This window comes from Leptodactylus fuscus, chromosome 3 (assembly GCF_031893055.1).
Source record: "Leptodactylus fuscus isolate aLepFus1 chromosome 3, aLepFus1.hap2, whole genome shotgun sequence".
Taxonomy (NCBI): Eukaryota; Metazoa; Chordata; class Amphibia; order Anura; family Leptodactylidae; genus Leptodactylus; species Leptodactylus fuscus.
In genome coordinates, this window is record NC_134267.1 from 101,913,349 (window position 1) to 101,938,866 (window position 25,518).

General features: G+C 41.3%; 1 protein-coding gene across 1 annotated transcript in view; it reads right to left on the minus strand.

The window, feature by feature from the left end:
- Positions 1–2,675: 2,675 nt before the first annotated feature.
- The window catches only part of SLC35F1 (solute carrier family 35 member F1), a 313,760-nt gene continuing 290,917 nt past the window's right edge, over positions 2,676–25,518 (minus strand). Inside the window, exons 4-8 of the mRNA XM_075268074.1 lie at positions 22,740–22,899; positions 22,144–22,312; positions 16,035–16,087; positions 13,663–13,817; positions 2,676–3,871 (exon numbers count right to left, since the gene is read on the minus strand). Of these exons, the coding sequence (XP_075124175.1) occupies positions 3,647–3,871; positions 13,663–13,817; positions 16,035–16,087; positions 22,144–22,312; positions 22,740–22,899 (762 nt within the window). The 3' untranslated portion in view covers positions 2,676–3,646. The remainder of the gene's footprint in view (positions 3,872–13,662; positions 13,818–16,034; positions 16,088–22,143; positions 22,313–22,739; positions 22,900–25,518) is intronic.

Consider the following 25,518-nt stretch of genomic DNA (forward strand, 5'->3'; position numbering starts at 1 on the left):
TCCCACGTAGGAATAGCCTTAAGAAAAACTATTCTTCTCCTACCTTTAGATGTCTTCTCTGCGCCGCCGTTCCGTAGAAATTCCGGTTTTCGCCGGTATGCAAATGAGTTCTCCTGCAGCACTGGGGACAGGCCCCAGCGCTCAAACAGCACTGTGGGTGTCCCCAATGCAGTGAGAGAACTCTCCAGCGCCGCCTCCATCTTCTTCAGGAACAGGGTCTTCACCGTGTCTTCTTCCGGGGGTTGGCTTCAAACTTCTAGGCCTCGGGCAGCCGACTGCGCATGCCTGCCAGCCACAAGAAAATGGCCGCTCACAGTACTGTGTTAGCGGCCCTTTTCTTGTGGCCGTCGGGTATGCGTAGTCGGCTTTGCCCTAGGCCTGAGGCCTAGAAATTTGAAGCCTCCGCTGGAAGAAGACGCGAAGAAGACCCATTCCTGAAGAAGATGGAGGCAGCGCTGGAAAGTTCTCTCGCAGCATTGGGGACGCCCCAGTGCTGTTTGAGTGCTGGGGCCCGCCCCCAGTGCTACAAGAGAACTCATTTGCATACAGAAAAAAACAGATTATATACCGAACGGCGGCGCGGAGAAGAGATGTAAAGGTAGAAGAATAGCCTTTCTTAAGGCTATTCCAACGTGGTAGGGACAAAAAATTCGATTTTAATGATAGGATCCCTTTAATGCCAGGGCTTCACTGTGACTTTCTGTAGCGCTTCTAATTGATTTTTAACTATTTAGCATTGAATTGTTTGCAATCGTGTGTGCTGTAGATGTCAGTAAATGGTTAAAATAAATCAGTAGCGCTGTATAAAATGGTAGTGTAGCCCTAGCCTAATATGTGATAAACCCTTTTGTATCCCTGAGTGTGGTTTGGTACCTTTTACACTTTAATATTGCTCATTAATATAGTTACATACATGGTTTATTGTCCTTTGGAAAGGTTAGCAGCATGTTCAGAACTTGCTGTCAGACTTAGCAGCCATGTAGGTGGTTCCGATATGTAGACACAACAGCTCAAGGCTGAAGCCACTGTTATGACCAAGGTGTCTGCTTAGTATGACAAAATGAACTATGGCATGCTGCTAACTTATTGTACCTGGCTTGGGTGTATGTGGAGAGCGGTCAGGGCAGTGAGCTGTGGTCCATGTAGACTTTTATTGCTGTATATGTATCATGGCATGAGTTTTAGCTGCAGGTGTTTTTTGTAGCCTGTTCGGCACTCATCCTTATCTAGAAGTGGGTAGAGACTAACAGTATAGTAATACTTTATCGGGATGAATGAAGAAAATACCATTCACCATATATTAGCATATAATGAATGAATGATACATAATATTATAGCCTAGCGCAGACCCTTGTGCCATGAAAATGAGGCAAAAGAGTCTCTGAACTCTTAGGATGTGAATCATGTAGACAGGGCTGCTGGTGAGTTTGCAAGTACAACAGTAGACACCATGGTTATATATCTGAAATAACACTCCATCAAAATACATCATTGAAGTCAATGAATTTTCTTTGCTGCAACCCATTTGCCATTTAGGATGGCCATTTCTAAAGTGGCTAGCAAGGACAAGATTGTGTGCCACCAGCCACTGGAACAGTCAGAAGAACATAATACAATGGAGGAGAAGGCACACAAGTTGCTGCATGGCGTGTCAGCAGTAGTAGTGTGGTGAGTGGGCCTTTGGACCCTTCTGACTTAGGAGTCCAGTCATGAGTGTATCTGCTGCAACCGCTATAGCTACACCATTGCCAGTAAAAATTATACTTCTATGCCTCACTGTGAGAGTTGTCCTTGTGAAACCATGCTGTATTATCGACAGTAAAGAACGATCCACAAAGCTAGGTGTCCTATGTGTATCCTTTCTATACTGGTGGAACTCCAGGGGGCAAAATAAGGGGCGGATGATGTAACAGAGTGTTGGCCGACATGGGAAGTAGTAACAGTGTTGACGGTGTGAATACTATAATGCCAACTTGCCCTGACACCTGTGGCTGTATGTCAGTGCACCGGTTACACATGAATTAAGTATCTCTGCAATCCAATAAGAAAAATGTACTATCCCTCCCCCAGAATAAAACTGAAATAGGGAAAGTGCTGATGAGGGGTGAAAGATTAAGAATTAATGTCATCTGAGTGATCATGTAGTAGATAAGAGTCAGATGTGCTGTATATCACCTCACAGCTACCACTGTTGGCCCATTCTCCTGCCAGTTTGGACCCACTTACATCATGGGGCCACTTCAATTTTCTACTCTGCCCATGGCAACTATCCGGTAAGTTGTACAATTATTTCAGAAGAATTGGTCCTTAGTAAGTGTTAAAGGTTATGTACACCCTTAAGGCTGTATTCACACAGAGTAACGCCAGGCGTTTTTTGTGTGCTTTTTGCACATAGCGCCGCGTTAACGCCGCGTAGCGCCGCGTTAACGCCACGTATACGCGGCGTTAACGCGGCGCTATTTTGCGGTGGCGTTGACCGGCGTTAAAGCGGCGTATACGCGGCGTTAACGCGGCGCTATGTGCAAAAAACACACAAAAAACGCCTGGCGTTACTCTGTGTGAATACAGCCTTACAGCTGTTTTATAATGGCTGAATATATCCATATATGCACCTCCATCAAATAGTCTAATCCTGCAGTCTTACTTTTTATCTTTACCCTACCTCTCACTAACCTACTGAATTTTATGTAGGGGGCAATAGGAGATATGTGGGAGAGTATATTACAAGTATCGGAACGGGTATGGTATACTGTATATTGGTCCATACAATAGAAAAGTACATGAAACATTTTATTCTCACGCTCCCATAACCCTCCATTGTGTTTTACTAAAATCATGTGCTCAGAATACAATTGTATGAAAGTTTGGCACAGACAGATTGAACTATACTGCAATAAACACTGAATAGAAATACTTGTGATTGTTCCAATATAATGAGAATACGAGAATGTGCTGGTGTTAGTTACTTGTGGTTATTTATGGCACTGGTGGAGTTGTAGCACAGTTATGTAGATTGTAACACGTAGGTTCTGCTGAACAAAGCCATTAGCTGCTTTACGAGTTTGAGTTAAAGCATGAAAAATTAGAAGATTTTTTACCTGGCAAATGGACGGTACAAAAAGACTTACAAACCTAATGTATTACAAAAGTTCTGTTGGGAATTTGCTTGGCTACCAACAGTCTGGGTGTTTGCCTGAGCTAAGGAGCGGAGGCAGCTGGCAGTGTACCAGAAGGAATGTCAGACGTTCTACTCAAGTCACTTCAATTATGCAAACACTTGCCTGTGTAAGAAAGGGACATTTCTGTGATAACTAATGTACTAAAATAAAAAATCTTGGCAATATATCACATGAAGACATGTGCAAAAGTAAACATTGAGGTAATATCACCTTTCACAACATTTTTCTACCCCCCTAAGAGATTACACACTCATGAATAAATAGTGCTGTCATATCTATGATTCCAGGTGTTCCTGCGCCTGTTGGTGTTGGACACGTCTTGCATACTTTCAAAACCGTTTCCATGCTCCTGCTATTAAGTCCCTTCATGTAAATGTATCTGGCAAATGCCGTTTTCTCTATGCACAATACAGAGATAATGGACAGACAGATGTCACCGACACCTCAGCGGGTAAAAAATGCTTGATTTAGGCAACTCTAACGCGTGGCTCGTCTTCTGTTTCTTGGCCTAAGCTTGTGTATGTTACTGAAGGCTCCAACTGTGTGCTAGAAGGCAGTTCTACTACAGGTCCTGATGGGTTGCGGAATTGCTTGTACACTCTGGGATCCTGGGCCACATAGGTTGTTGTGGAAAAGTACAGCACCAGTCCAACCAGAATTGTGCAGAAGGACAGAAGATAAAGTCCTGAAAACTGAGCAAGAAAAAAAAGAGACTATTAGTTCATGAATATGCTTTGAACTAGACATATTTGTACAGCACACTAGAATCATAACTCTTTCTTAGATATGTTTAGATATGTTGTATGTCAATATGCTTTTAGGCCGGGGCCCTACGGGCCAGAAATGCTGTGAATTGCACCTGGAACAATCACGGTGTTTTACAGTAGCTGCAAAGTGGATGGGATTCATGACAATCCCATGCCCACTTTGCGTTTCAAACCACAACGTGGACCCGCTGTGATTTCCAAATCCGGCACGGTTTTGGAAATCGCAGCATGTCAATTATATCTACGGAAATGCCAACGGCTTTCATATAGATATAATGATAACAGAAAATCCGCAGAGGAAAACTCTGAACTTTCTGTTCAAAGCGCTGCGGGAATAACTGCGATGTGTTCACACCACGGTTTTTCCTGTAAGGCCTTAGCCATACACTGTTTTTGCAGAAATCTATTCTGGAAAATCTCTGGGATTTTTTACAGATTTTGTTGCATTTTCTTGCGCTAAAGCCAGGAGTGAATTTAGCGGAAAAGAAAAGTTTAAGTGCTTCTTCTATATTTACTTTTATAGAGTAATGAAGGTATGGGTGGGCACCACCCATACCTTCATTACTCTATTTTTGCTACTGTTTTTTCTAAGGGTTGTGAGCACCACTTTTCGTCAGAGGAAATTCCCAACCTAAGAGATTTCACTCTTCACAGTGGATTATTATTTTGCCGTTATTTTGGAGTGAGCGGTGCCGTCTACTTTTGTTCTTTGTTTCTGGCTATATTTACTTTTGATGACACTCTTGGCTTTGGCTCAAAAAACTGATGCGACAAAAAATGCAGCTTCAGACTAAAGCTATATTCACATTTCACACAGTATGCCATTCACATTTTTCGCAGAAAGTATATGAAGAGCTCAACGGAAAAATGGCCTAAGTCCAAAAATCAATATTGTGAGAAAAACGAAATTTAAAGTTTTAGCCTAAAGCAAACGGGCATTATTGTGAAATATATCTATCCAATGTAATCAGCTAATGAACACCGTTAATCCTAATCATGGGTGTACAAATTCTGACCGGGACTAAGCGAGCACGCTTATAACAAAAGTTGCACGACATCTAACAGGAGTACCTTCAAAGCTGTATAAGTTCCAAAATTTAATACAAAAATTGCATAACAGAAATAAAGGCACATCTTAAATATGGCTTACACATCGAAGGCGCTACAGCACACGTATCTTTATGGTTGCCGCAGCAGTCGGCTTAAGTGCAATCTTATGCTAATATCGTCAAATATACCGTAAAAATTATTAAACGATGAAGAATAATAATTACCTGCCTCCCTTTTCGGGGCTAAATATGTGCAAAAGTCGATTTAGAGCCTTTTAAACAATAAGACAAAGTTTTTACACTAATATAAACAACAGACCGGAAGTCACGATTTCAATGAAAAAATGACCAACGAGAGTGAAGTAAGTAAGTTTGTATTGGACTTAGGCCATTATTCCATTGAATGTAAATTCTTCTGCATTGAAATATATAGACTTAGGTCATTAATCCTAGGTACCTTGTAAACCCAATGCATAGAACGAGGTACAAAGAAGCTTTCTAGGTAATAATTTGAAATATGACAAAATGTGGACTTAGGCCATTTTTCCGTTGAGCTCTTCATATGTATCCATTCATTTCAGTATGTTCATTCAGACATTTGTTTTCTTTCACAGACCATGGGACCATGGAAAAAATGCATTCTAGCTGCAACATCACAATGCAAGACTATATGTCCCTAAAAAAAATGGATGGAATTTGTATATTAACTGTTTTTCATAAACTAAGCAATATAAAAAGTATAGGAAATTCAAAAAGTTTAAAAATAATTCTGAATAGAGAAATAATTGAAAAAATGTTGTGCCATTTATTTTAATTTTTTTTTTTACAGCATTCACTGTGCAGTAAAAACAACATTACCTTTATTCTGGGGTCAGTATGATACTAAATTAAGTTGTTATGTTTTATTGCATATTCTGACCCCTATGAATTTTCCTCAACATCCATGTAAAAGTTTTTTGTTATATTTATTTGCAAATGAAAGTGGGTGATATGAATTTTTAATATTTTTTTTAAAAAATTCTACTTTTAATTATGCTTTTATTTAATCACCATTCTGAAGAATAACAGTTTGAACACCCATACACCATACTGCACCCTGTCTCTATAATTAGTTTGATACTGTCATGAGAACCAGTCACCCCCTTCCTGTGCTGTTCTAGAGTGTGGAAAGGGAGGTTTAGGTGCTTTGGTTGCTACTCATCATGGGCTCTAAGAGTTAACAGCCACAATCGGTGATGCCAACATTGCAGCTGCTTACGGCATATGCAGGTTGTATATGACCATAGACAGCAGCCACCACATATGGAAAAGAGCAATCTATATACCCTCACACATGACGGCTAGATGTATATATTTGTCAGAAGTCAGGAAGGGGCTAAAATGGTTAGGTATGCTTTAATGCCTCCATACACATTAAAACACACAGTCACATCTGGCAATTTCCGTTTTGATCAGATGACTATCTCATCTTATGTGTATGGGGGTCTCTTGATTCTCCCTCAATTAATGATGTATATCACTTCAAGGTCAAGGTCCCACGTTGGAGTTTTGGCCACGGTGGAAACACTGTGGCAAAAAACACAGCACTTGAAAAGCGGATGGGTTTCTGGCTAATGCTATCCACACATTGCAGAAAAAAATCTGCAGCCAAAATGCTGCAATTTCAAAACTGCACTATGTCAATTGTACCTATGTAAATGCTGGCAGCTTCCGTATAGTTATAGTGAAACAAAGTCCATGGAGGAAATCTCTGCAGACTTTCTGTGAAAAGTGCTACAGAAAAAAATGCCTTATCCCTAGTGTCTAACTTCCTTCTCTCCATTCACAAAGCATGGCCATGTCCACTCATCCAAGTTTACTCTGTGTGTATATATGTGCGGAAGATTATGCTAGGTTCACACTAGCGCCCGGAGTCCGTTCTCAGCTTTGCATGCAGAAGACGGAAAGCTGTCAGACCGGGTCTGGCCGTGAGCGCCGGTGAGCGTTTTATGCTCTCCGCCACAAAACCGTTTTAAAAACCGGACACAGAGTACTGCATGTCTGACTCTGTGTCCGAATTAATAAAAACGGTTTAGCGGCGGAGAGAATAAAACGCTCACCGGTGCTCACAGCCGGACATCTTTCAAACTCATTCAAATGAATGAATATGAAAGAGACCTGTAGGTTTCCGTCTCCTGCTCAGTTTTGTGCAGGAAACGGAAACCTGCAGAACAGAGACCGGGCGCAAATGTGAACGAGCCCATAGATGCTGGCTGAACAAAGGTTTTGGCCAGCATCTGTAGGAGGTGCATGGGAACTGGTGAAGAAACCCTGCCACTTAATATGAGATAATATATTATCAAAAATAAAATAATCCATTCTGCTTATCAGATAGTCTACTCATGGGCTTCAATGGAAATGAGACAAAAGGGGGCTTGTGAACTTCTTAGCTGTTTGGCCTTTGGCTACTGCCCAACTCTCTGACCACCCAGTAATGTATGATGGTGCAATTTCTACTTTGCGGATAAGAAAAAAAGAACGGAAAAAATTCACATGCAACATTGACACTGTTCCTAGATTAGTAACAAAGACTGAGGGAGACATCACCTACATAGAAGATAATGAAGTGATGAGTACATGTAGGAAGGTCTAGCCTTGTACATTAGGCTGTGGTCTCTTTCTAATGAGTCGCTCGCAGAAACTAGTGCACTAAACATTCCTCTGAGCTATTATAGCATGAGAATGAAGTTGTTACAAAGCAGCTTTGTTAATCAAAAGCTTTTTAATCTTAATGTTAGCTGACCAGAATTTTGATTCCTACTGAGCATTTCCCCATCTATTCTTTAGGAAATTATGGTGAAATAAAGAGTGCTTTTATTCTACAGTGTTGTACATGAAAGCATTTTCTCCTTGCCTTTGTGTTGGGCAACAGACAGTGCTGTGAAAGAATATGCTTGGCTTTATTTTCATACCTCCGCTTGTTCTGGTGCTACCAGCAGACTAATGGATCATTCCATATGGGAATATGGTCTGACATTAACAATAATGCCCATGCCCTGCAGCACAACAGAACTATGGATGTTTTCGACTATGTTAAAAACTGCATATAACAACTAAAAGACTCTAAAGTATATTATCCACAAATATTCCTTAGGCTAAGGCCCCATGGGTCGTCCTACAGCAAAAAAGCACTGCGGGAAAAACGGTGGCAGGAACGCATCGCGGTTCTTCCTGTAGGACTTTATACAGAAAGTTCACTGTGTTTTCCTCCACAGACTTTCTGTTACAATTAAACCACGCTGGTTTTGGAAATTGCGGCGTGTCCTCACAGCAGTTTTTACCGCAAAGTGGGCATGAGATTTGCTAGAATCCCATCCACTTTGCACTTACTGTAACATGACACACTTTTTCCCACAGCACTTCCGCCATGGGCAAATCGTGGCGTTTCCGTCCCGAGGGGCCCTGGCCTAAAACCAGTTTGCATCAAACTAAACTATGGCAGTCAATTTATTTATTTATTATGCTTACTTATACAGTGCCATCATATTCCGCAGCGCTTTACAGATATTGACAGTCACTGTCCCATATAGGGCTCACAATCTACATGCCAATGCCAAGAAGCTGCTGTAAAAGGAAGTCAAATATTTTGCAGCATAAAAAAATAATCACTGATGAGTCAAACATGATATTGCGCCTATAGAAATGACATTTTTGGGCGCCATACTGTCAGGAGGGACAAGGTTTGTGTTCAAAGGAATGTAATTATAAAGGTTGGAAAGGTTAGCTTTTTCCCTAAGAAAAAATATACTTTAGAGGGCAAATATAAATATTGCAGGTAAATTCCAGGAGATGTGCAGTAGATAAAGAGGAAAGAATTGCATTTGATGGAAAGCCTTTGGTGTTTTTACAATATAATAAGGGCTTCTTTACAGCAAGCATGTCACCACCATATTCTGTCATGGCCAAATTAACCATAGAGTTTAGACATTTATTGACGACATGTTAGGACCCTCAAATATTTACATGTAGCATTCCCACAGTGTTCTGATGTTTAGATAGATGCAACAAAGAGTATCTTCTAGGTATGTTCGGTTGGTTTCCTTTAATTCAATTTCATTAAAATCCATAGTTAACTGCAAATAAGTACTGCGCACCAAACAGAGCCTAAAAGGGGTTGTCCAGATAAAAAAAAAATACACTCAGAGAGCTTTAAATACATTAAAAAGTCATAATCACCTTATTGATCTGGTATCTGTTCAGATGCTGCCCAGGTCTCTGATGGTTTCTATGTCCTAGTACTACTTGTTTCCTGAGAAGTCATTTTCTGTGTGTTGAAAGAGATCAGGATGCAGAGACTGTCAGAAGACCTTTGCAACATCAGAACAGGAGCAGAGGGCAACTGTTAGGGCCCCTTCACACGGCGTAAGTGCTCGGCTTTAAGCCGGCTTTACGCGTGCTCCCATTGAAGTGAATGGGAAGTGTTTAGAAGCGCTCGCGTGTACGGCTCGGAATGAGCCGAGCGCTTACGTCGTGTGAAGGGGCCCTTAGGAGTAGGGCCAGAGCCTCCGCAGCGCTGTGCCCTCTCCTTCCTGTGCTCCCAAGTCCCCTGCTTCTGATTCTCGGGAGGCAGGCTGGAACCTCCTCAGCATTGTGCAGGGGATGACGGTCTCCTCCTGAGCCAGATGGGGGACTTCCTGTTTTCAGCCTAGCGGCAAGCCGGTGCCTATTTCAGGAGGGCTCTGGCTCTGGACCGCCACTGGCTATTCAGTTGTACTTCGTGTCCTGGTAGTAAGCGTTCTCTTGTCCTGTTTGCCTGTGCTGACCCTCTAGCCTTGAACTCTGACCCTGCCTTTTGCCTCCAGATTTTTGTACTGTCTGTGCCTGCTCCTGTTTATGACCCCGGCTTGCCTTTAGACCTATTCTTCCTGAATACAGATTTTGTACTGTTCCACCGCTCTGATACCGACACGGCCTGCCTGATCTTCCCTTTGGATTTCCCACTGTACTGCGTTGCGCTCTTGTTGATGATCCGGATCATACAACTATGCTTTGACTCTCTGCTGCCATCTTATGACCTCCCGCCACAGCCTTCTGTATCCTTGGACCTACATCTCTACCCGAAACATCTGCTGGTAAGAGTTCTCAGTGTCTGGTTTACTGTGATTTGTGGTGCACTGTGTGTTTGGCATTTCCTGACCCGTACCACTCTGCCCAGCACTGCCGCCAAGTCCATCCCAACCATCTGGGGCTCTGGTGAACACCATTGTGGGGTTGGAGTTGGTGTGGCCGGAAGGGTCTTGGACACACTGTGCTGTATTAACCATTTTGATCAGTATATCTAGTGCTGGTTCTCACTTTAGTTCAGATCTGCATCCTTTGAGGTAAGTATGAATATTATAAAATGTTTTTTATGCATCCTAAGCCTATTCTAACTATCCCAACTAAGTGCCGTTGTTGGGTCAAAAATAATTTGATTTGAGGCCACAATTTCTCAAAATGTTCTATAGACCCCTCTTCTGAATAAAAAAAAGCTATTTCTATAAAAAGTTAAACTGGGCAAAGGTTTGTCTTTTAACCAATATAGATGTATAGTTGTTATTAGTCATCCAAAGAACTGAGGGTTTATTAGTCAGGTGTACACTGAATTTGTAGCCCACATTAGAAGAGTGACAGATGTATCTTGACTAGATGCCATCAGCATCACATCTGCCTTCTTCTACAATCAATTTCAGAAATGGTGAATAAATCAATATGACAGGAAGAAAAAAGTAAATGGCAACACACACAATATGTGAAAATTATAGACCATTTCTATTACTGTCTATGTGATATCAGAATTTTGGTTAGGTTAGCTTTGCTTCAAGAAGGTATATCAGCTGAACAGACCGAAACACTGCAGCCATATTACTATATCTTTATTTGTAGCTAGTTCATTCTACCATTCATGCTCACACCATTATATGAGGTCAATTAGGGCGGGTTCACATCTGCGCCCGGTCTCCGCTTTCCAGGTTTCCGTATTCTGCCCGAAAAACTGGACAGGTGATGGAAACCAGCAGTCAGTTTTCAAACCTATTCATTTGGATGGGTTTGCAAAGTGTCCGCCCGTGAGTGTCTTCTGGTCTCTGCAGCGAAACCGGGTTAAAAAGAAAAAAAAAGGTTTCACCGCGGAGACCAGAAGAAGCTCATGGGTGGTCACGGGAGGACACTGACTGCCGGGTTTCCATCTCCTGTCAGGGTTTCTCGGGCAGAAGACGGAAACCCTCAAAGCAGAAACCGATGCAGGTGTGAACTTGCCCTTAATAGTTTATGGGCCACGGATATATCTGCTTCTATACACCATTATCATTTCATTGGGTTGTTTTTTAACAATTAATAACCAAATTGCATATTTTTGTGCCATTCATTCTAATAGTTAATCAGACAAGGAAGCAGAAGCACTGAACTGAGGACTGTCTCTGCTTGGCATCTGAAGATGGGCTCCTAGAAAATCTAAGAGCCCAACTTCAGCTAGCAAGCCCATACAGTGCACCTTTGTTGTAAGAGTCTCAGCACCTAACCTCATCCAATCAAGACATGTTAGTTTTTCTTAGAATGACAGTCACATTTTAAGATATTAGTAAATGTCAGCTCATCATTACTTAAGCAAAAACTAGAGAAATAAAATTAATAGGAATGTGTCTTCATGTCAAGGAGAATCAGCATAGACAATGTGAATGTAGGTGTTATGGTATAGCACAAGGATCAAAGTAGGTGCATTGTCGGAAATCAAAATGTTTTGCCATCTTGCTGATTTTGTAGTTTATAAATGACCTTTAAAGTGTCATTGTGAGCCCTACCAAGCAAGAATACAGCTGCAGGGGAAGTATACATTGGTATATCAGAATAACCTCATATATCTTGCCTCCAGTGGGATAAGTATTAAATGAAATTCACCTACAAGAAACGCTACTGTAAAAGGCATGCTGCCTGGAATATTTTAACAATACAAAAGGAAAAAATATACTTTGTATTCTTCCAAGAATGTGAGGAGAATACAGAATCATTTGTCATGATACTCAGATTTCAGAGATGAAAGTCACCAGCCTACAATATACTGTGGCAATTTCTTTAGTTTTCTGATTTGCATAGGATTTAATTTATTAATTCTTCACTTAGAACATGTCATTCACCCTCCTGCTGACATATGTTGTAATCCAAAGGGGTTTCCCATGAACATAAACATATTTAAAGGAAAAGTTAAGCCTTTGCAAATTTAATTAATCCAAAATTTTGCAGAATTTTAAGGATTTTCTCTAAGCATTTTACTGGTGCTATTCTTTTGTGCTGATTGGATGACAATGGATATGACCATGAATGTAGGAACTTATTATAGTCTGAAATTTGTCAGAAACTCAGCCATGATTTTCTTATTGTAAGCACACTACATGCGAAAAAATGCAGCGGTTTTTTTCTGCAGATTTTTTCATTTCGTTTTTGCTTGGTTTTTCCCTGCAAACTTTCTTCCCTTGTTAAACCTATAGGGAAAACACAAGTGTTTCCGTATGTATAATTGACATGCAGCGTTTTTCAAAAACACGTGCGTTTTTCAAAACGCAGCTGTTCCTCAGTGGGTTTTTTTCTGCAATGTGTGGATGGGATTAGCCAGAATCTTATTCACTTTCTTGGTACTGTAAAAATCAGAGTCAGCGTTGCAAAACAGAATCCCATTGACTTCAATAGGTTACATTTAACGCGCGTAACACATTGAAATCAATGGGAGGCTTTTTAACCCATTGATTTCAATGTGTTACGCGCGCTAAATTGAAGTCAATGGGATTCTGTTTACGTGTCAGAAACAATGCCGCGTTACATCGTGGGAACGGACCCTTAGGCTGTGAGAAGCAAGATTCTCTGGTCTGATGTAACTTTTTGGCCTTAATTCAAAGCAACATGTCTGGAGGAAACCATAGTATGGCAGTTGCAGAATCGTGTTCTGCGGATGTTTTTCAGCAGCTGGGAGAGGGAGACTGCTCAGGGTAAAGGGAAAGCTGAATAGGGCCAAATAATTAGGGCCAAATACAGATTCAGCCAGGGGTGTAACTACCATGGTAGCCGTGCTGCCACAGTACCCGGAACATTAGGGGTCCAGTGGAAGCCGCTACCACTGCAGTTTTATTTTTTAAATAGTCCGTTACCTGCTGGAGTAACTACAGTAGGTAATGGGCCCTATTTACTTAACAATCTTGGTTCCTGCTCACGGCCGCTGATGCTTCTTCTCCTGCGGAGGCAGTGAGCAGGAGCTGGGATGAGTAAGTAAGGCCGCGGACCTGCGATCCCCACAAACATTATCATTATACTCGGGGGGGGGGTCTTTTCAGACCCCCGAGTATAATGATCTGAGGGCTAGGAGAGGTAAGGGAACATAAAAATCACTGTTACTTACCTCTCCTACGCTCCGGCAGGCTTCAGGCCTACTTCTTGGTGATGGGCCGGGGCCTGCATCATTATGCATTGCAACACAAGAATGCATCTCATATTTATAATTAAATCTAGCAATAATCTATCTAACTAATATATATATATATATATATATATATATATATATATATATATATATATATATATATTACAGTTATCTGTGTCTTTATCTCATATTCCTTTATATCCATCTTTATATCAGGTACAGTATCTTGAATATTTCCTTACCTTGTAGTGAAACAAGAAGAGACCACAGAAGAAGGTGTAGAGTTCTGCTGTTAATGTGGAGAGGTTGATGGCCGTGGCACTAGTTTTTTTTATAACCACAGGGAGGAAGCTATAGAGGCCAAACATGCAGGCAGTGAATCCCACATACAGCAGACCTATACAAAGAAGACAAACATGGCAATTACCAGACTGCTGCTGAACTGATAGCTAAAGGTCCAGCCCTTTTATTGCAATACCCTAACCTTATGTGGGAAATTTCTGCTTAATTTCACAACTGTGTTCCCTCCATGACACATAGCCCATGTGTGGGCCATATATCTGGACTGACCAGAACTGAAACTACTATCCACTTACCTGAAAATCTCTTTGTAGCCATAAAATTCTTATTTTCTATCTTTGTCAGTAAATGTCATGGATCTGGGCCAGTCTAACTGACATTAAGGCCGGGGCCCCACGTAGTGTTAACGCCACAGATAAAAAATGTTGTGTTTTACAGTTACAGCAAAGTAGATGGGATTCTAGCAAATCCCATCCGCACTTTGCCGTAAAATACACACTGAAGACATGCAGCAATTTCCAAAATCGATATGGTTTTGGAAATCGCAGCATGTAAACTATGCCTATGGAAACATTGTCAGTTTCCCTATAGGTATAATTGAAGTGGAAAGTCTGCAGAGGAAAACTCTGCAAACTTTCTGTCAATAGTGCTGGGGGAAGAACTGCAATACATTGCCACCACGGTGGGGCATTAGCCTAAGGGCTTATTTGCATGAGCTTATTACAAATGTGACATGCAGTCTCTGTACGGGCTGTATTTCCCATACTGAGAATAGGTATATGAAATGCATCATAGATAGAGATGAGCAAACACTGTTCGGATCAGCCGTTCCGAACAGCACGCTCCCATAGAAATGAATGGAAGCACCTGGCACGTACACTTTGCCAGCAGCCGGTCGCCGTGCCAGGTGCTTCCATTCATTTCTATGGGTGCGTGCTGTTCGGAACGGCTGATCCGAACAGTGTTCGCTCATCTCTAATCATAGACAGTATTAATTCAGTGAGCTCCCAAACTTCTGAATCCCTATTTTACTGGACTGACACTGCTGTGAGTTCAGTAATGTGGCGATCTGGCTGTTTGGAAGTTCACAACATAATTTATTATGATGCAGTTATCTTCATTCACATATCCAGACAGTATAATATCCCATATTGGCCTCTGCACATAGTATAATGTCTTTGGCCTACTCAGACAACAACTTGCAATTACGTGGCAGGGTTTTATCATCCCAAATCTGTTTACATGATAAGTGCCTGTCCTCTGAATGCGGAGAAAATAACTTACTATTGGAGTGTCTGGCAGTCTACTTTGCCTGGTGTAGTTCAGGTCAATACTCTTTGCATACTATGTACTTCTGGTGCAGCATGTTTTATGAAGGAAAGTGTACTGGCTTCTACTTCACAGGTGCAATGCACATGCGCCAAAGCCATGGAGCCAGTGAGTTGTACCCTTATTTCCGCCACATTCTGGGTGGGCAGCTTTGATTTAGTAAGGTTTGTGACCCTAAACCCCAGCTGGATAATGACAGATTGATGGTTTAGTGGTTCCAAACCATCTGACAGGTTCTCTTTAACCACATGGTGGTCTATGTTGGTTTCATCAGAATGGAAATGTTGCAATGTGGTCATGTTACAATTATGTGAACGTCTTATTAACTGCTGTATATGTACTTTACATTATTAGCAAAGCTTCTCTTTGCTTACTATTTTGCATGAATATATTTGTAAAAATGACCTCCTCCACATATTATACATTTTTGGAAGCATATTATATACAAAAACAGTTAATGTATTCGCCCAAAGCTCAATTACCTTCTATAATTCACAGTAATTTATTTCACTGCTTTCCCGAGACTAGTTTAATAAAACAAATAGAAGTTCTCGTACTATTAAATACCAGTTTGGGCAGACATAGATGTATGATGCTCCTCAATATTCCATATGCAGGCTTAATTTGCTGCTATCTCATTTGTATGTTTTATGCACAGTTTGCTTCAGGCAATTTTATTTTATGAGAATTATGCATTAGAATTTTCTTAAGTATTTGTTTTTTATGGTCATTGCCGTTAACAGTCTTCATATTCTTTTGGTTCGCATTAGAGGAAAAGTGTCATCCTCTGTGATTTTATTTCCACATTGATCTCCTGTTGGTGCCGTTCTGTACCCAAGATAATGGTGCAGTAAATGTTCTTTAAGTCAGTAGGTGGAGAGCTCATTTAGGGAATGTTATGAAGCGGCTCGGGTTTTGATAGATTGTAAGGCCGTTATTCATTGTTTAGTGAAGCATTATTTATGAGGGAATTTCAATGGCTTACCTATTTGCCAGTCCCAGGGTACTTTTAGCAACTCTTTGTGTTCCATTATTGCTCTGAAAGACAATACACGTTTCACTCCAAACACTGTACAATATGTCAATCTTAGGAAGAGTACATTATACACATAACAAATGATTGAAAAGAAATCAATTTACTGGCCCAGCGGAATATCATAAGTTTTATGACATTATTTGTAATATACGGTACATGAAATATCAATCTCGTTTTATCTCCATTTTAACGGCGTATTCATATTTATAAAAAAAAGGGGGTTAAAAAATACAAATTATAAATCTACAATAAATGCAAATATACCAATTATTATTAATTTTTACAATATAATGTTAAATATAAAATTTAGGGAGTTTCTTGTTTACAAATCTCATTTTCAAAGATGCATTTCATATGATAGAATTTTTTTTTTAATGTACTTTTTTTCCCCCATCAGTATGTCTTTATAGTATGGGAGGAAATCCACGCAAACACGGGGAGAACATGCAAACTCCTTGCTGCTCCTGGCGGGATTCGAACCTAGGACTCCAACACTGCAAGGCTGCAGTGCTAACCACTGAGCCACCATGTTGCCCCCATATGATAGAAATTTGAGTGAATAGTTGGGAGGAAAACATTCAGGTTTCTGGTTATTCTTGGTATTAGCCTAGAGACTATTACAATTAGTGGAGAGTGAATATAAAAACCATTTTGACCACTGTTATGAGTTCTAGCAGTGCAATTGAACCCTCCTGACAAAAAAAGATCATCCAAAAACACCTTTAGTTACTTAGCGAGGACCTGCCAAGTGCAAAATGACAAACATCATTTGCTTGCCAGTGTGCCCCTGAAGAATTTAGTGTTTTTTTTTCTTTTTTACATCCATCCACCTATTTAAAAGTTTTGGCTCGTAAACTGCATGTTGCGGAAATGCAGCTTTTTTTGTTGCAAATTTTGCTGTGGTTTTTTGAGCCAAAGCTAAGAATGGCTACAAAGAGAATGGGAAATATATAGAACGCTCCCAAAAATGGCTGCCGGCCAGCATGCGCAGTCGGCAACACTAGTGTCTCACTGGCAGAGCCAACTGCACAGACGTCAGAGGTGATGCAGGAGGAAGACAACAGAGAAGGGGAGGATCCAGACGAACATAGAGGCGTCGCAGGATCGTGTTCTCAAGCAGCAGTGAGGATGCCCCCATCGCATTTTCAGCGCTGGGGCCCGCCCCATCGCTGTGAGACAACTAATTTGCATTCAGACATCTTATCCACAAAAAAAGAGGTTTTAATGGTAGCATCCCTTTAAAGATTTTCTCCAACTATCTTAGTGGCGATAGTCTGATGTCTTGATTGGTTGCCAATGTGCCAATGGATACGACCACAAATACAGAAACTTTCTATGGTCTGGGATTTGTCAGGAACACAGCCATGATGTTCTTATTGTAGCTGGGGTATCAGGCAGGCTACCCCAAGAATGCTGGATGTTCTATGGAGAAAAAAATGAAAGCAAATCCACAAAGTGAATAGAAAAAGCTTATGTAAAACTAATGCCCACACAGCTGAAGCAGTGATCTCACATAATGCATGAAATGAATTGTTTCCATTGGAGTCATGTTCATTATTTTTCATATTATCCACAAATGCAGAGTAATTGTGTGTGAATGCTAATATGTGGCAGAGTTAAATGGATGAAACGTTACTTACGTCCAAAATCTATCCATCACAATCCCACTCAATGTCAGTAAAATACCCGCTACTATTGTAAATAGCTGCCACTTTGACAGAGTAATCAATACAACCTATCAGTGTTGCAGAATGGCCACATTATAAGCATGACATGGCTACAATAACCAGATTAGCTATCAAATGTTTCTAAATAAACTGTCCACTTTGATAGAAAATAAGTCTAGGAAATATCTACAGTAAAAATCTTAACTCTATGCACACCATTATTATGGCTGTGATCCCAAGTATACTATACAGAACATAAATAAACCTGTCAGGGATCGAAGAAGTCATAGAAGATTACATTTACGATTGGGAATGGTCTGTCACAAGTAAATGTGATATAATGTATCTAGTTCCAATGATATATTGTTGATCTATATTAGAAAGGCTCTGTTCACCCTACCACAGATACCAATATTCTTGACAGGAAGAGTAGAGCACTCATTTGAAAGTAGATATGGTCCAGAGCTCAAGCCTCTGATATGGATGGAAACTTTGATACTACCGCTTACCGCCAGATCTCTACTTTCCTGTCCGCATGATATGTGCACGCAGCGTGTGAAAAGCACATGGACCCCATTATAGTCTTTGGGGTCTGTGTGCGTTTACAGCACAGCGCTTGCAATTGCATTTATATTCTGTTCAGGGGGTCCACATGCGGACTTCCCCGGACGGAATCCAAACACTGATGTGAACGAGGACTTACATATGTGCCAAACAAAATTAGACACAGAATAATTTATGGCAGAGGTGTGTGCAAACTTTCCTATGACAAACACTAAGGGGCTAAGGGAGCATTCACAATTGTGTCACTGTCCACCCACCTTGATTCCTCCAAAAAGACAGGAATGAATGAATGAATTTTATTTATATAGCGCCAACATATTCCGCAGCACTGTACAAATTGTAGGGTTCAAATACAGACAAAAATATACATTACAAAGAAAGTTATTTCACACAATGGGACTGAGGGCCCTGCTCGCAAGAGCTTACAATCTATGAGGTAGAGGTCGTGACACAAGAGGTAGCAGGGGTGGCATTGCTTATACAGTGGTCAGACAATTTTGTAATAGAGGTTAATGACATTACACAAACATAAAACTTTATGAGCCGTCACCAGTCGTGTCCTTTAACATGTGGATGGTGCTTGGACATATAGAGTTAGCCTGAAATGGCATCATATTGTGCGGTAAAGTGGGAGCTGGAACAGAGGAGGGTTATATTCTGGGGTTTACATTAGAAATTGTGATAGGCCTGTCTGAAAAGATGTGTCTTTAGTTTGCGCTTGAAGCTGTAGAAATTGGGAGTTAGTCTGATTGTCCGGGCTAGAGAATTCCAGAAAGTGGTGAAACTCGGGAGAAGACTTTGTTCTCTAATTGTATGGCGATGTGAATTAATTCTCATTCTGAGATTCTGACTGGTCTCTCCAACATACAGATTTTCGGTGGAACATTTGGTGCACATTATTAAATACACTACATTAGGTGTGTTACAGGTGAACGTACCTGGGCCAAGCTCGAGAGTGACTTTCTATCTACCTGCACCACCAGGCCTCTGGCCTACTACCGTTTCATTGACGATATCTTAATCATTTGGACTGGGTCTGAACAACAGCTGAAAGCCTTCCATGAATTTAACCAGTTCCATCCCACCATCAACCTGACGCACAATTACTCCTTCTCTGAAATAAACTTCCTGGACGCAGTCATCAAGATACAGGACAACAAAATTGAGACATCGCTGTATCGGAAACCAATTGACCACCCTATCTACCTAAGATGGGATAGCGTTCATCCGAAATACATAAAGAACTCCATTGTCTACAGCCAGGCCATCAGATATCATTGCATATGTTCAAACCCTGCAGATAGAGACAAACACCATGGAGGCCTCAAAAACACATTCCTGAGGCAGGGTTACCATCCAAGAACAGTTGAAAACCAAATCACCAGGGCCACCAGAATACCAAGATCGGACTTATTAAAATACAATACCAAACAGGAAAACAATCAGGTGCCCCCGGTCGTCACATATAACCCCCACCTGGAGACGCTGAGAGGAATCACACGCAAATTACATCTACTACTGCAAAAAGACAACCGTCTAAAATCCATATTTCCAGACCCCCCTCTCCTGTGCTATAGACAGCCACCAAACCTCAGGAATATGGTTGTTAGCAGTTCACTGTCACCTCAAACTAACACAGGAACATTCCCATGTGGACAGAAAAGGTGCAAAACCTTCCCTCACATACTGACCACCGACAAGATAGAGATACCAAACTCTAACAGGGAATATAAAATCCCAGGTACGTTCACCTGTAACACACCTAATGTAGTGCATTTAATAATGTGCAGCAAATGTTCCACCGAAAATCTGTATGTTGGAGAGACCGGTCAGAAGCTCAGAATTAATTCACATTGCCATACAATTAGAGAACAAAGAATGGACCTTCCCGTGCCAAAACATTTCTGCAATGAAGATCATAATATCACCAGTGACATGAAAATTTTGGTTTTAAGAGGGAATTTTAAATCAAGGAAAGAGCAACGGATTTATGAGTACAAGAGCATGACCCTATTTAACACTCTGGAGAATGGAATGAATGTCTCACATGGGTTCATGGCATCCTACAGGAATCACTGAACTAAGACAGCCATAAAGATAAGAACCTGGGACCTGTGAATTGTTTACATGTATATACTAATAAGCCTCTTCCCCCCTCCCTCCTGAAAGCCTATCCCTATGTGTCCTGTTGTACATAAATATGCATCCTTCAGAAATTGTTCTTTGTTATATCTGAAGAAGAAGCCAAAAAGCTTTGAAACGTCATATTCTGTCATCATTATGAGTTAGCCATTAAAAAAGGTATTATCTACTGAAAACTCTCAAGTTTTTTGTTTTTTTATAGCACAGACAGAGTTAAAATCACTGCCTTCTGCCTGTATCAGCAGGACAGCGTCTGAAATGCAGGAGAGTCCCGCTCAATCCGGGGTAGTTTACGAGGCCCCCACAATCATAGGGCCAGATGTGGATGCACCTATGGCTCTATGTTTGAAAGTGATCTGAATTTGGAGTGAACAGCCAGAAGAAACCTCTGGCTTATAGTCATTGTATAACTATAGTTTGTTGTCTTCACTTTGCTGATAGCCTGGTAGATATTAACAATCCCTATAAAACTGGTATATAACACTTTACAGAGAGAATAACTGTTAAATCAATAGTGAAAAATAAGCCTGAGAAATCTTACAGCAGTTAAATTAATTTGGCAAACTTGAAATGGCAAATATTCAGTTCTGTCACAATTATTTTGCATCACATAAATAGTTAAGATACATTTATGTGCTTCATACACACATACATATCAGGCAGTATATATTATGCCTGCCTGTAGACCGTATATGACCATGGCCCCCAGCCCAGCAAGCGTGCTAAACAGTTTAACTTATGATCTAACATACTACTGCATCTCAATAAATTAGAATATTATCAAAAAGTTATGGACTGTTGCTCAGTGGTCAAAGGTGTTTTCAGATGAAAGTATATTTTGCATTTCACTTGGAAATCAAGGTCCCAGAGTCTGGAGGAAGAGCGTAGAGACTGTACACAATCCAAGCTGCTTGAGGTCTAGTGTGTAGTTTCCACAATCAGTGATGGTTTAGGGAGCCATGTCATCTGCTGGTGTAGGTCCATTGTGTTTTATCAAGACCAAAGTCAGCGCAGCTGTCTACCAGGAAATTCTAGAGAACTTCATGCTTCCCTCTGCCGACAAGCTTTTTGGAGATGGAATTTTCTTTTTCCAACAGGACTTGACACCTGTCCACACTACCAAAAGTACCAATACCTGGTTTAATAACCATAGTATCACTCTGCTCAATTGGCCACCAAACCCGCCTAGAACTACAGGAGCATACTGCACATGCTCACGTAAGCGACCACAAAAAAATGGCCGCCGGCATGTGCACTCGGCTCGGCCAGCGGCCGAGCCAACTGCGCAGGCATCGAAGTGTGACCCCAGCTGGAAGTAGATGAGTGAAGAGGCGTTTGCTGAAGAAAATGGAGGCGTCGCTGGAGAGAGTTCTCTGGGGGCGTCCCCAATGCTGCGAGAGAACTCATTTGCATACCAACAAAAAAACGGGATTTTAACTGAAAGGTGGGGCAGAGACGACTTCTAAAGGTAGGAGAGGAATAGCCTTTCTTAAGGTTATTCTAACGTGTGAACAAGAAAAAAAAAGTTTTAATGGTAGAATCCCTTTAATGCATTTATTTATTCCAATTTCTTTTGTCAGTTTCAAGTAATTTTTTTTCTAAGAAGTTCAATCCATACTTCGAGATATACATTTGGAAAACTATCATTAGACTAGAGGTTAAATCTTTTCATGTCATGTACTTACAGTTGTATTCCACTGAAGAAAGATCCAAAAAGTCCAATCATTCCTAGCAGCTCAATTCGGCTAAGATTTCGAACGATATACTCTTGACACACACTTGAAATCCCATACAGAGTGGCGCCACCAAGAACCAAGACATCCCCAATCAGCTTGCTATCGCCAGGAAAATATTCTGTGGACAAAATATATTTGAAATAGTTACATTTTAATAGAATTTCTCTTTATATAGAGACTCGTCATAAACTGATGTTTCCCTACTGGTAGAAATGCTATATATCATCACCCTGTAATAACAGTAACCGATTCTGCTTACAGATTGATTCATGTGGGGTATTAAAACCAAATTAGGTTTACAACTGGATGACAACCGGCTTTCGCATCATTGCTGCAAATATATTTATAAGCTTTGACATTCATATGTCCTGGAATTGTGCAAAACTAACAAAGCGTATTGAGATGTCTCCAATAGAGTGCCTGACCGTTTCATATGGTCTTGTGAAAATTACATCAGGCAAATTAGACAATGTAAGTTTACTGACTTGTAATTCTGTCTAGTGTATTTATGTAACAGCATTAATATGCACCAGAAAATGATTTACCTTCCTTTTGTTGTCTTCCCATAAGTACATCAGCTCCAGCCATACAGCCTATTCCTAAGATACAGGCAACCGCCCCAATGAAGTGTAGAACCTTATATCGCACCAGTAAGAAAAACCAGGACAGTAATATGACCACAGGGATCACAAAACAATTAAGTAACTGCAAAGAAAGAAAACAGGACAGTAATTAAATTAGGTACAGCAAAAATATAAATACATAAGGAGAGTCACCAAGTCCACGAGTAGCAGGAGGAGAGTGTTTAGGAGGAGCGAAGTGCAGTTAAAGCGCACGGACCCCATTATAGTCTATGCGCTTGCAGTTGCGCTGGGATTCCATTCGGGGGGTCCTCCTGCGGACTCCTTCCGGATGGGAGGCAAGGGCTAATGTGAACCGGCCCTTACTCATCCTGCAGAACCAGCATTGATTGGCCGAATGCTATACACTGTGAGGAGGCGGAGTCTAAGATTGGACCACAATGGAGACTGCTGTGGTCTGATCTTAGACTCCACCTCCTCACAGACGAGCCTCTGGCAGAACCAGCGTTGATTTGCCGAATGCTGTACACTGGCCGATCCACGCTGGTCAATGCATTCCTATGAGAAAAAATGAGCTCCCACATAAATGCAAGCTGCCAGCTCTCCCGACTAGCAAGGATGAGCCTGCTGCAGAACCAGCGTTGATTTGCCGAATGCTATACATAGCATTCAGCAAATCAACGCTGGTTCTGAATCAAATCTTTATTGCAAATAGTGATAGTATTCGAACGAGTACAAGTATTTCGAATACCCTAGTACTTGTTCAAACACCTACTCGATCGAATACTACAGTACTCGCTAATCTCTACTGTGTACACATCTGTGCAGACTGCCAAAAATAGCAGACTAAAGTATGCTATTTTCCAGCAAAATGACATAACAAGCCCCATTATAGTCAAAGGGGTCCCTTGTGTTCCATTGGTATCTGTCAAGACAGAGCTGAACAATTGAATGGACCAATGCAAATGTGAACAGAGCCATAGTAAAGCAATGTGGCAACAAATGAGAACAGTATTTGAGCCCCAGTCCAAAAGCCATACCTGGGGCCTTCACTTAGACACCATGGGTCCTGTTTATATGGCAAACATCATATCTAGGGTTGAGCGATCGGGATCGGAAAAGATCGGATTACAATCAGTTATTGAGTAAATTTCACGATCGCGATCGGAATTCCGATCCTGTTCTTTTTAGGTGGGATAGAGGACAGAGGTTATTTCCCGCAATGCTTTGCAACTAGCCAAGCATTGTGGGAAAAGCTAACAATGTTAGCTACTAGAGATAAGCGAGTACTATTCGAAACTGCTGTTTTGAATAGCACACTCCCATAGGAATGAATGGATGCAGCCGCTTAACCCCCTGCGCGGTGGCTGCCTCCATTCATAGTATCTACATAGTATCTACTCTTCTGTTTCCTCCCTGCTGCAGGGAGGAAACAGAATAGCATAGTCCACTAGAAACAGAATAGTCCACTTACCTGCACAGATCCGCTGCCGCTGTCGCTCCCCGTTCTTCTCGGTCCGTGCACGCCCCTAGCTCCCAGGTTAGTGTTACAGACCTAGGAAGAAGGTGGGGCTTGTGGCTTAGGAGAGTGTGGGCGGGTACTGGGAGGGCAGACGTGAGTGATACACTCATGTCTCCCCGCCCTGTACCCGCCCACACTCTCCTAAGCCACAACAAGCCCCACCTTCTCCCAGCATCAGTCACACTAGCCTGGGAGGCGGGGGCGCACACAGCGCTCTGCTGGTGTGCGAAGAGAGAGAGGAGAGAACAACGGCCCGGAGCTCCCGGAGAGGCAGCAGCAGCGATCTGTGCAGGTAAGTGGGGGGGACTAAGTAGCCGGCGGATTTTTTAATCACTACACAGCGTGGAGGCTTAAATTTTTGGACTCCACATTGTGTAGTAAACAGGATTGTTTTTAAAATCCGATCTTTGATCATTAAAAAAAATCCCATTGACTTACATTAGAATCGGAATTGGGATCGGGTTCGAATGAAAAATGATCGGAAATCGGATTTTAAAATCGATCCTGAAATCTCAAGATCGGCTCAACCCTAATCATATCACATTTGATATGAATACATTATAAAACAGTATGCATTTGTACAGTATGACAGCTCTGTCTAGAATTATCACATCAATGTGCAGCCAACCCAATTACTGTAAATCAAGGACTATTGCAGTTAAAAATAGCTTAGCAGATTTTAACCCCTGCTGAAAGAATTATACATAGCATAAGACTACTTTACACATCATCCACACTGCTCCCAGTACAGGAAACCTACTATATTTCTTTCCTACTATAATCCTACTAATATTATACATGTGAAAGTTTGTGTGTTAGGATGTTTGTTACTCAATCACACAAAAACGTCTGAATGGTAAATGACATAGCTTCACGACTGTTATGAATTGCGGTTCATGTTAGTCTTTCGCTTTTGAGGTCAGCACTGGGGAACAGCCACAAAAGAAAATGGGTGCTCCAGTAGGGGTGACCTTGTCCTGAGGGCACTATCAGCTAATCTGCATATGGAATACAAGTTGAATCTCTCAGTAGCAAGGTCGAACTGGCCCTACAATGGCATATTAGTGGTTTAGAGGTTATTTTGGTGATGGTGGACTCTCTTTAAAGTGGTGGTCTTGAATATTTAAAAATGGCCATGAAGCAGGGAATGCTATGAATGCTTTTGCCAACCTGGTAATATGCCACCATTCCAGCACCACCATTCTGATAGCCCTCTAGCAG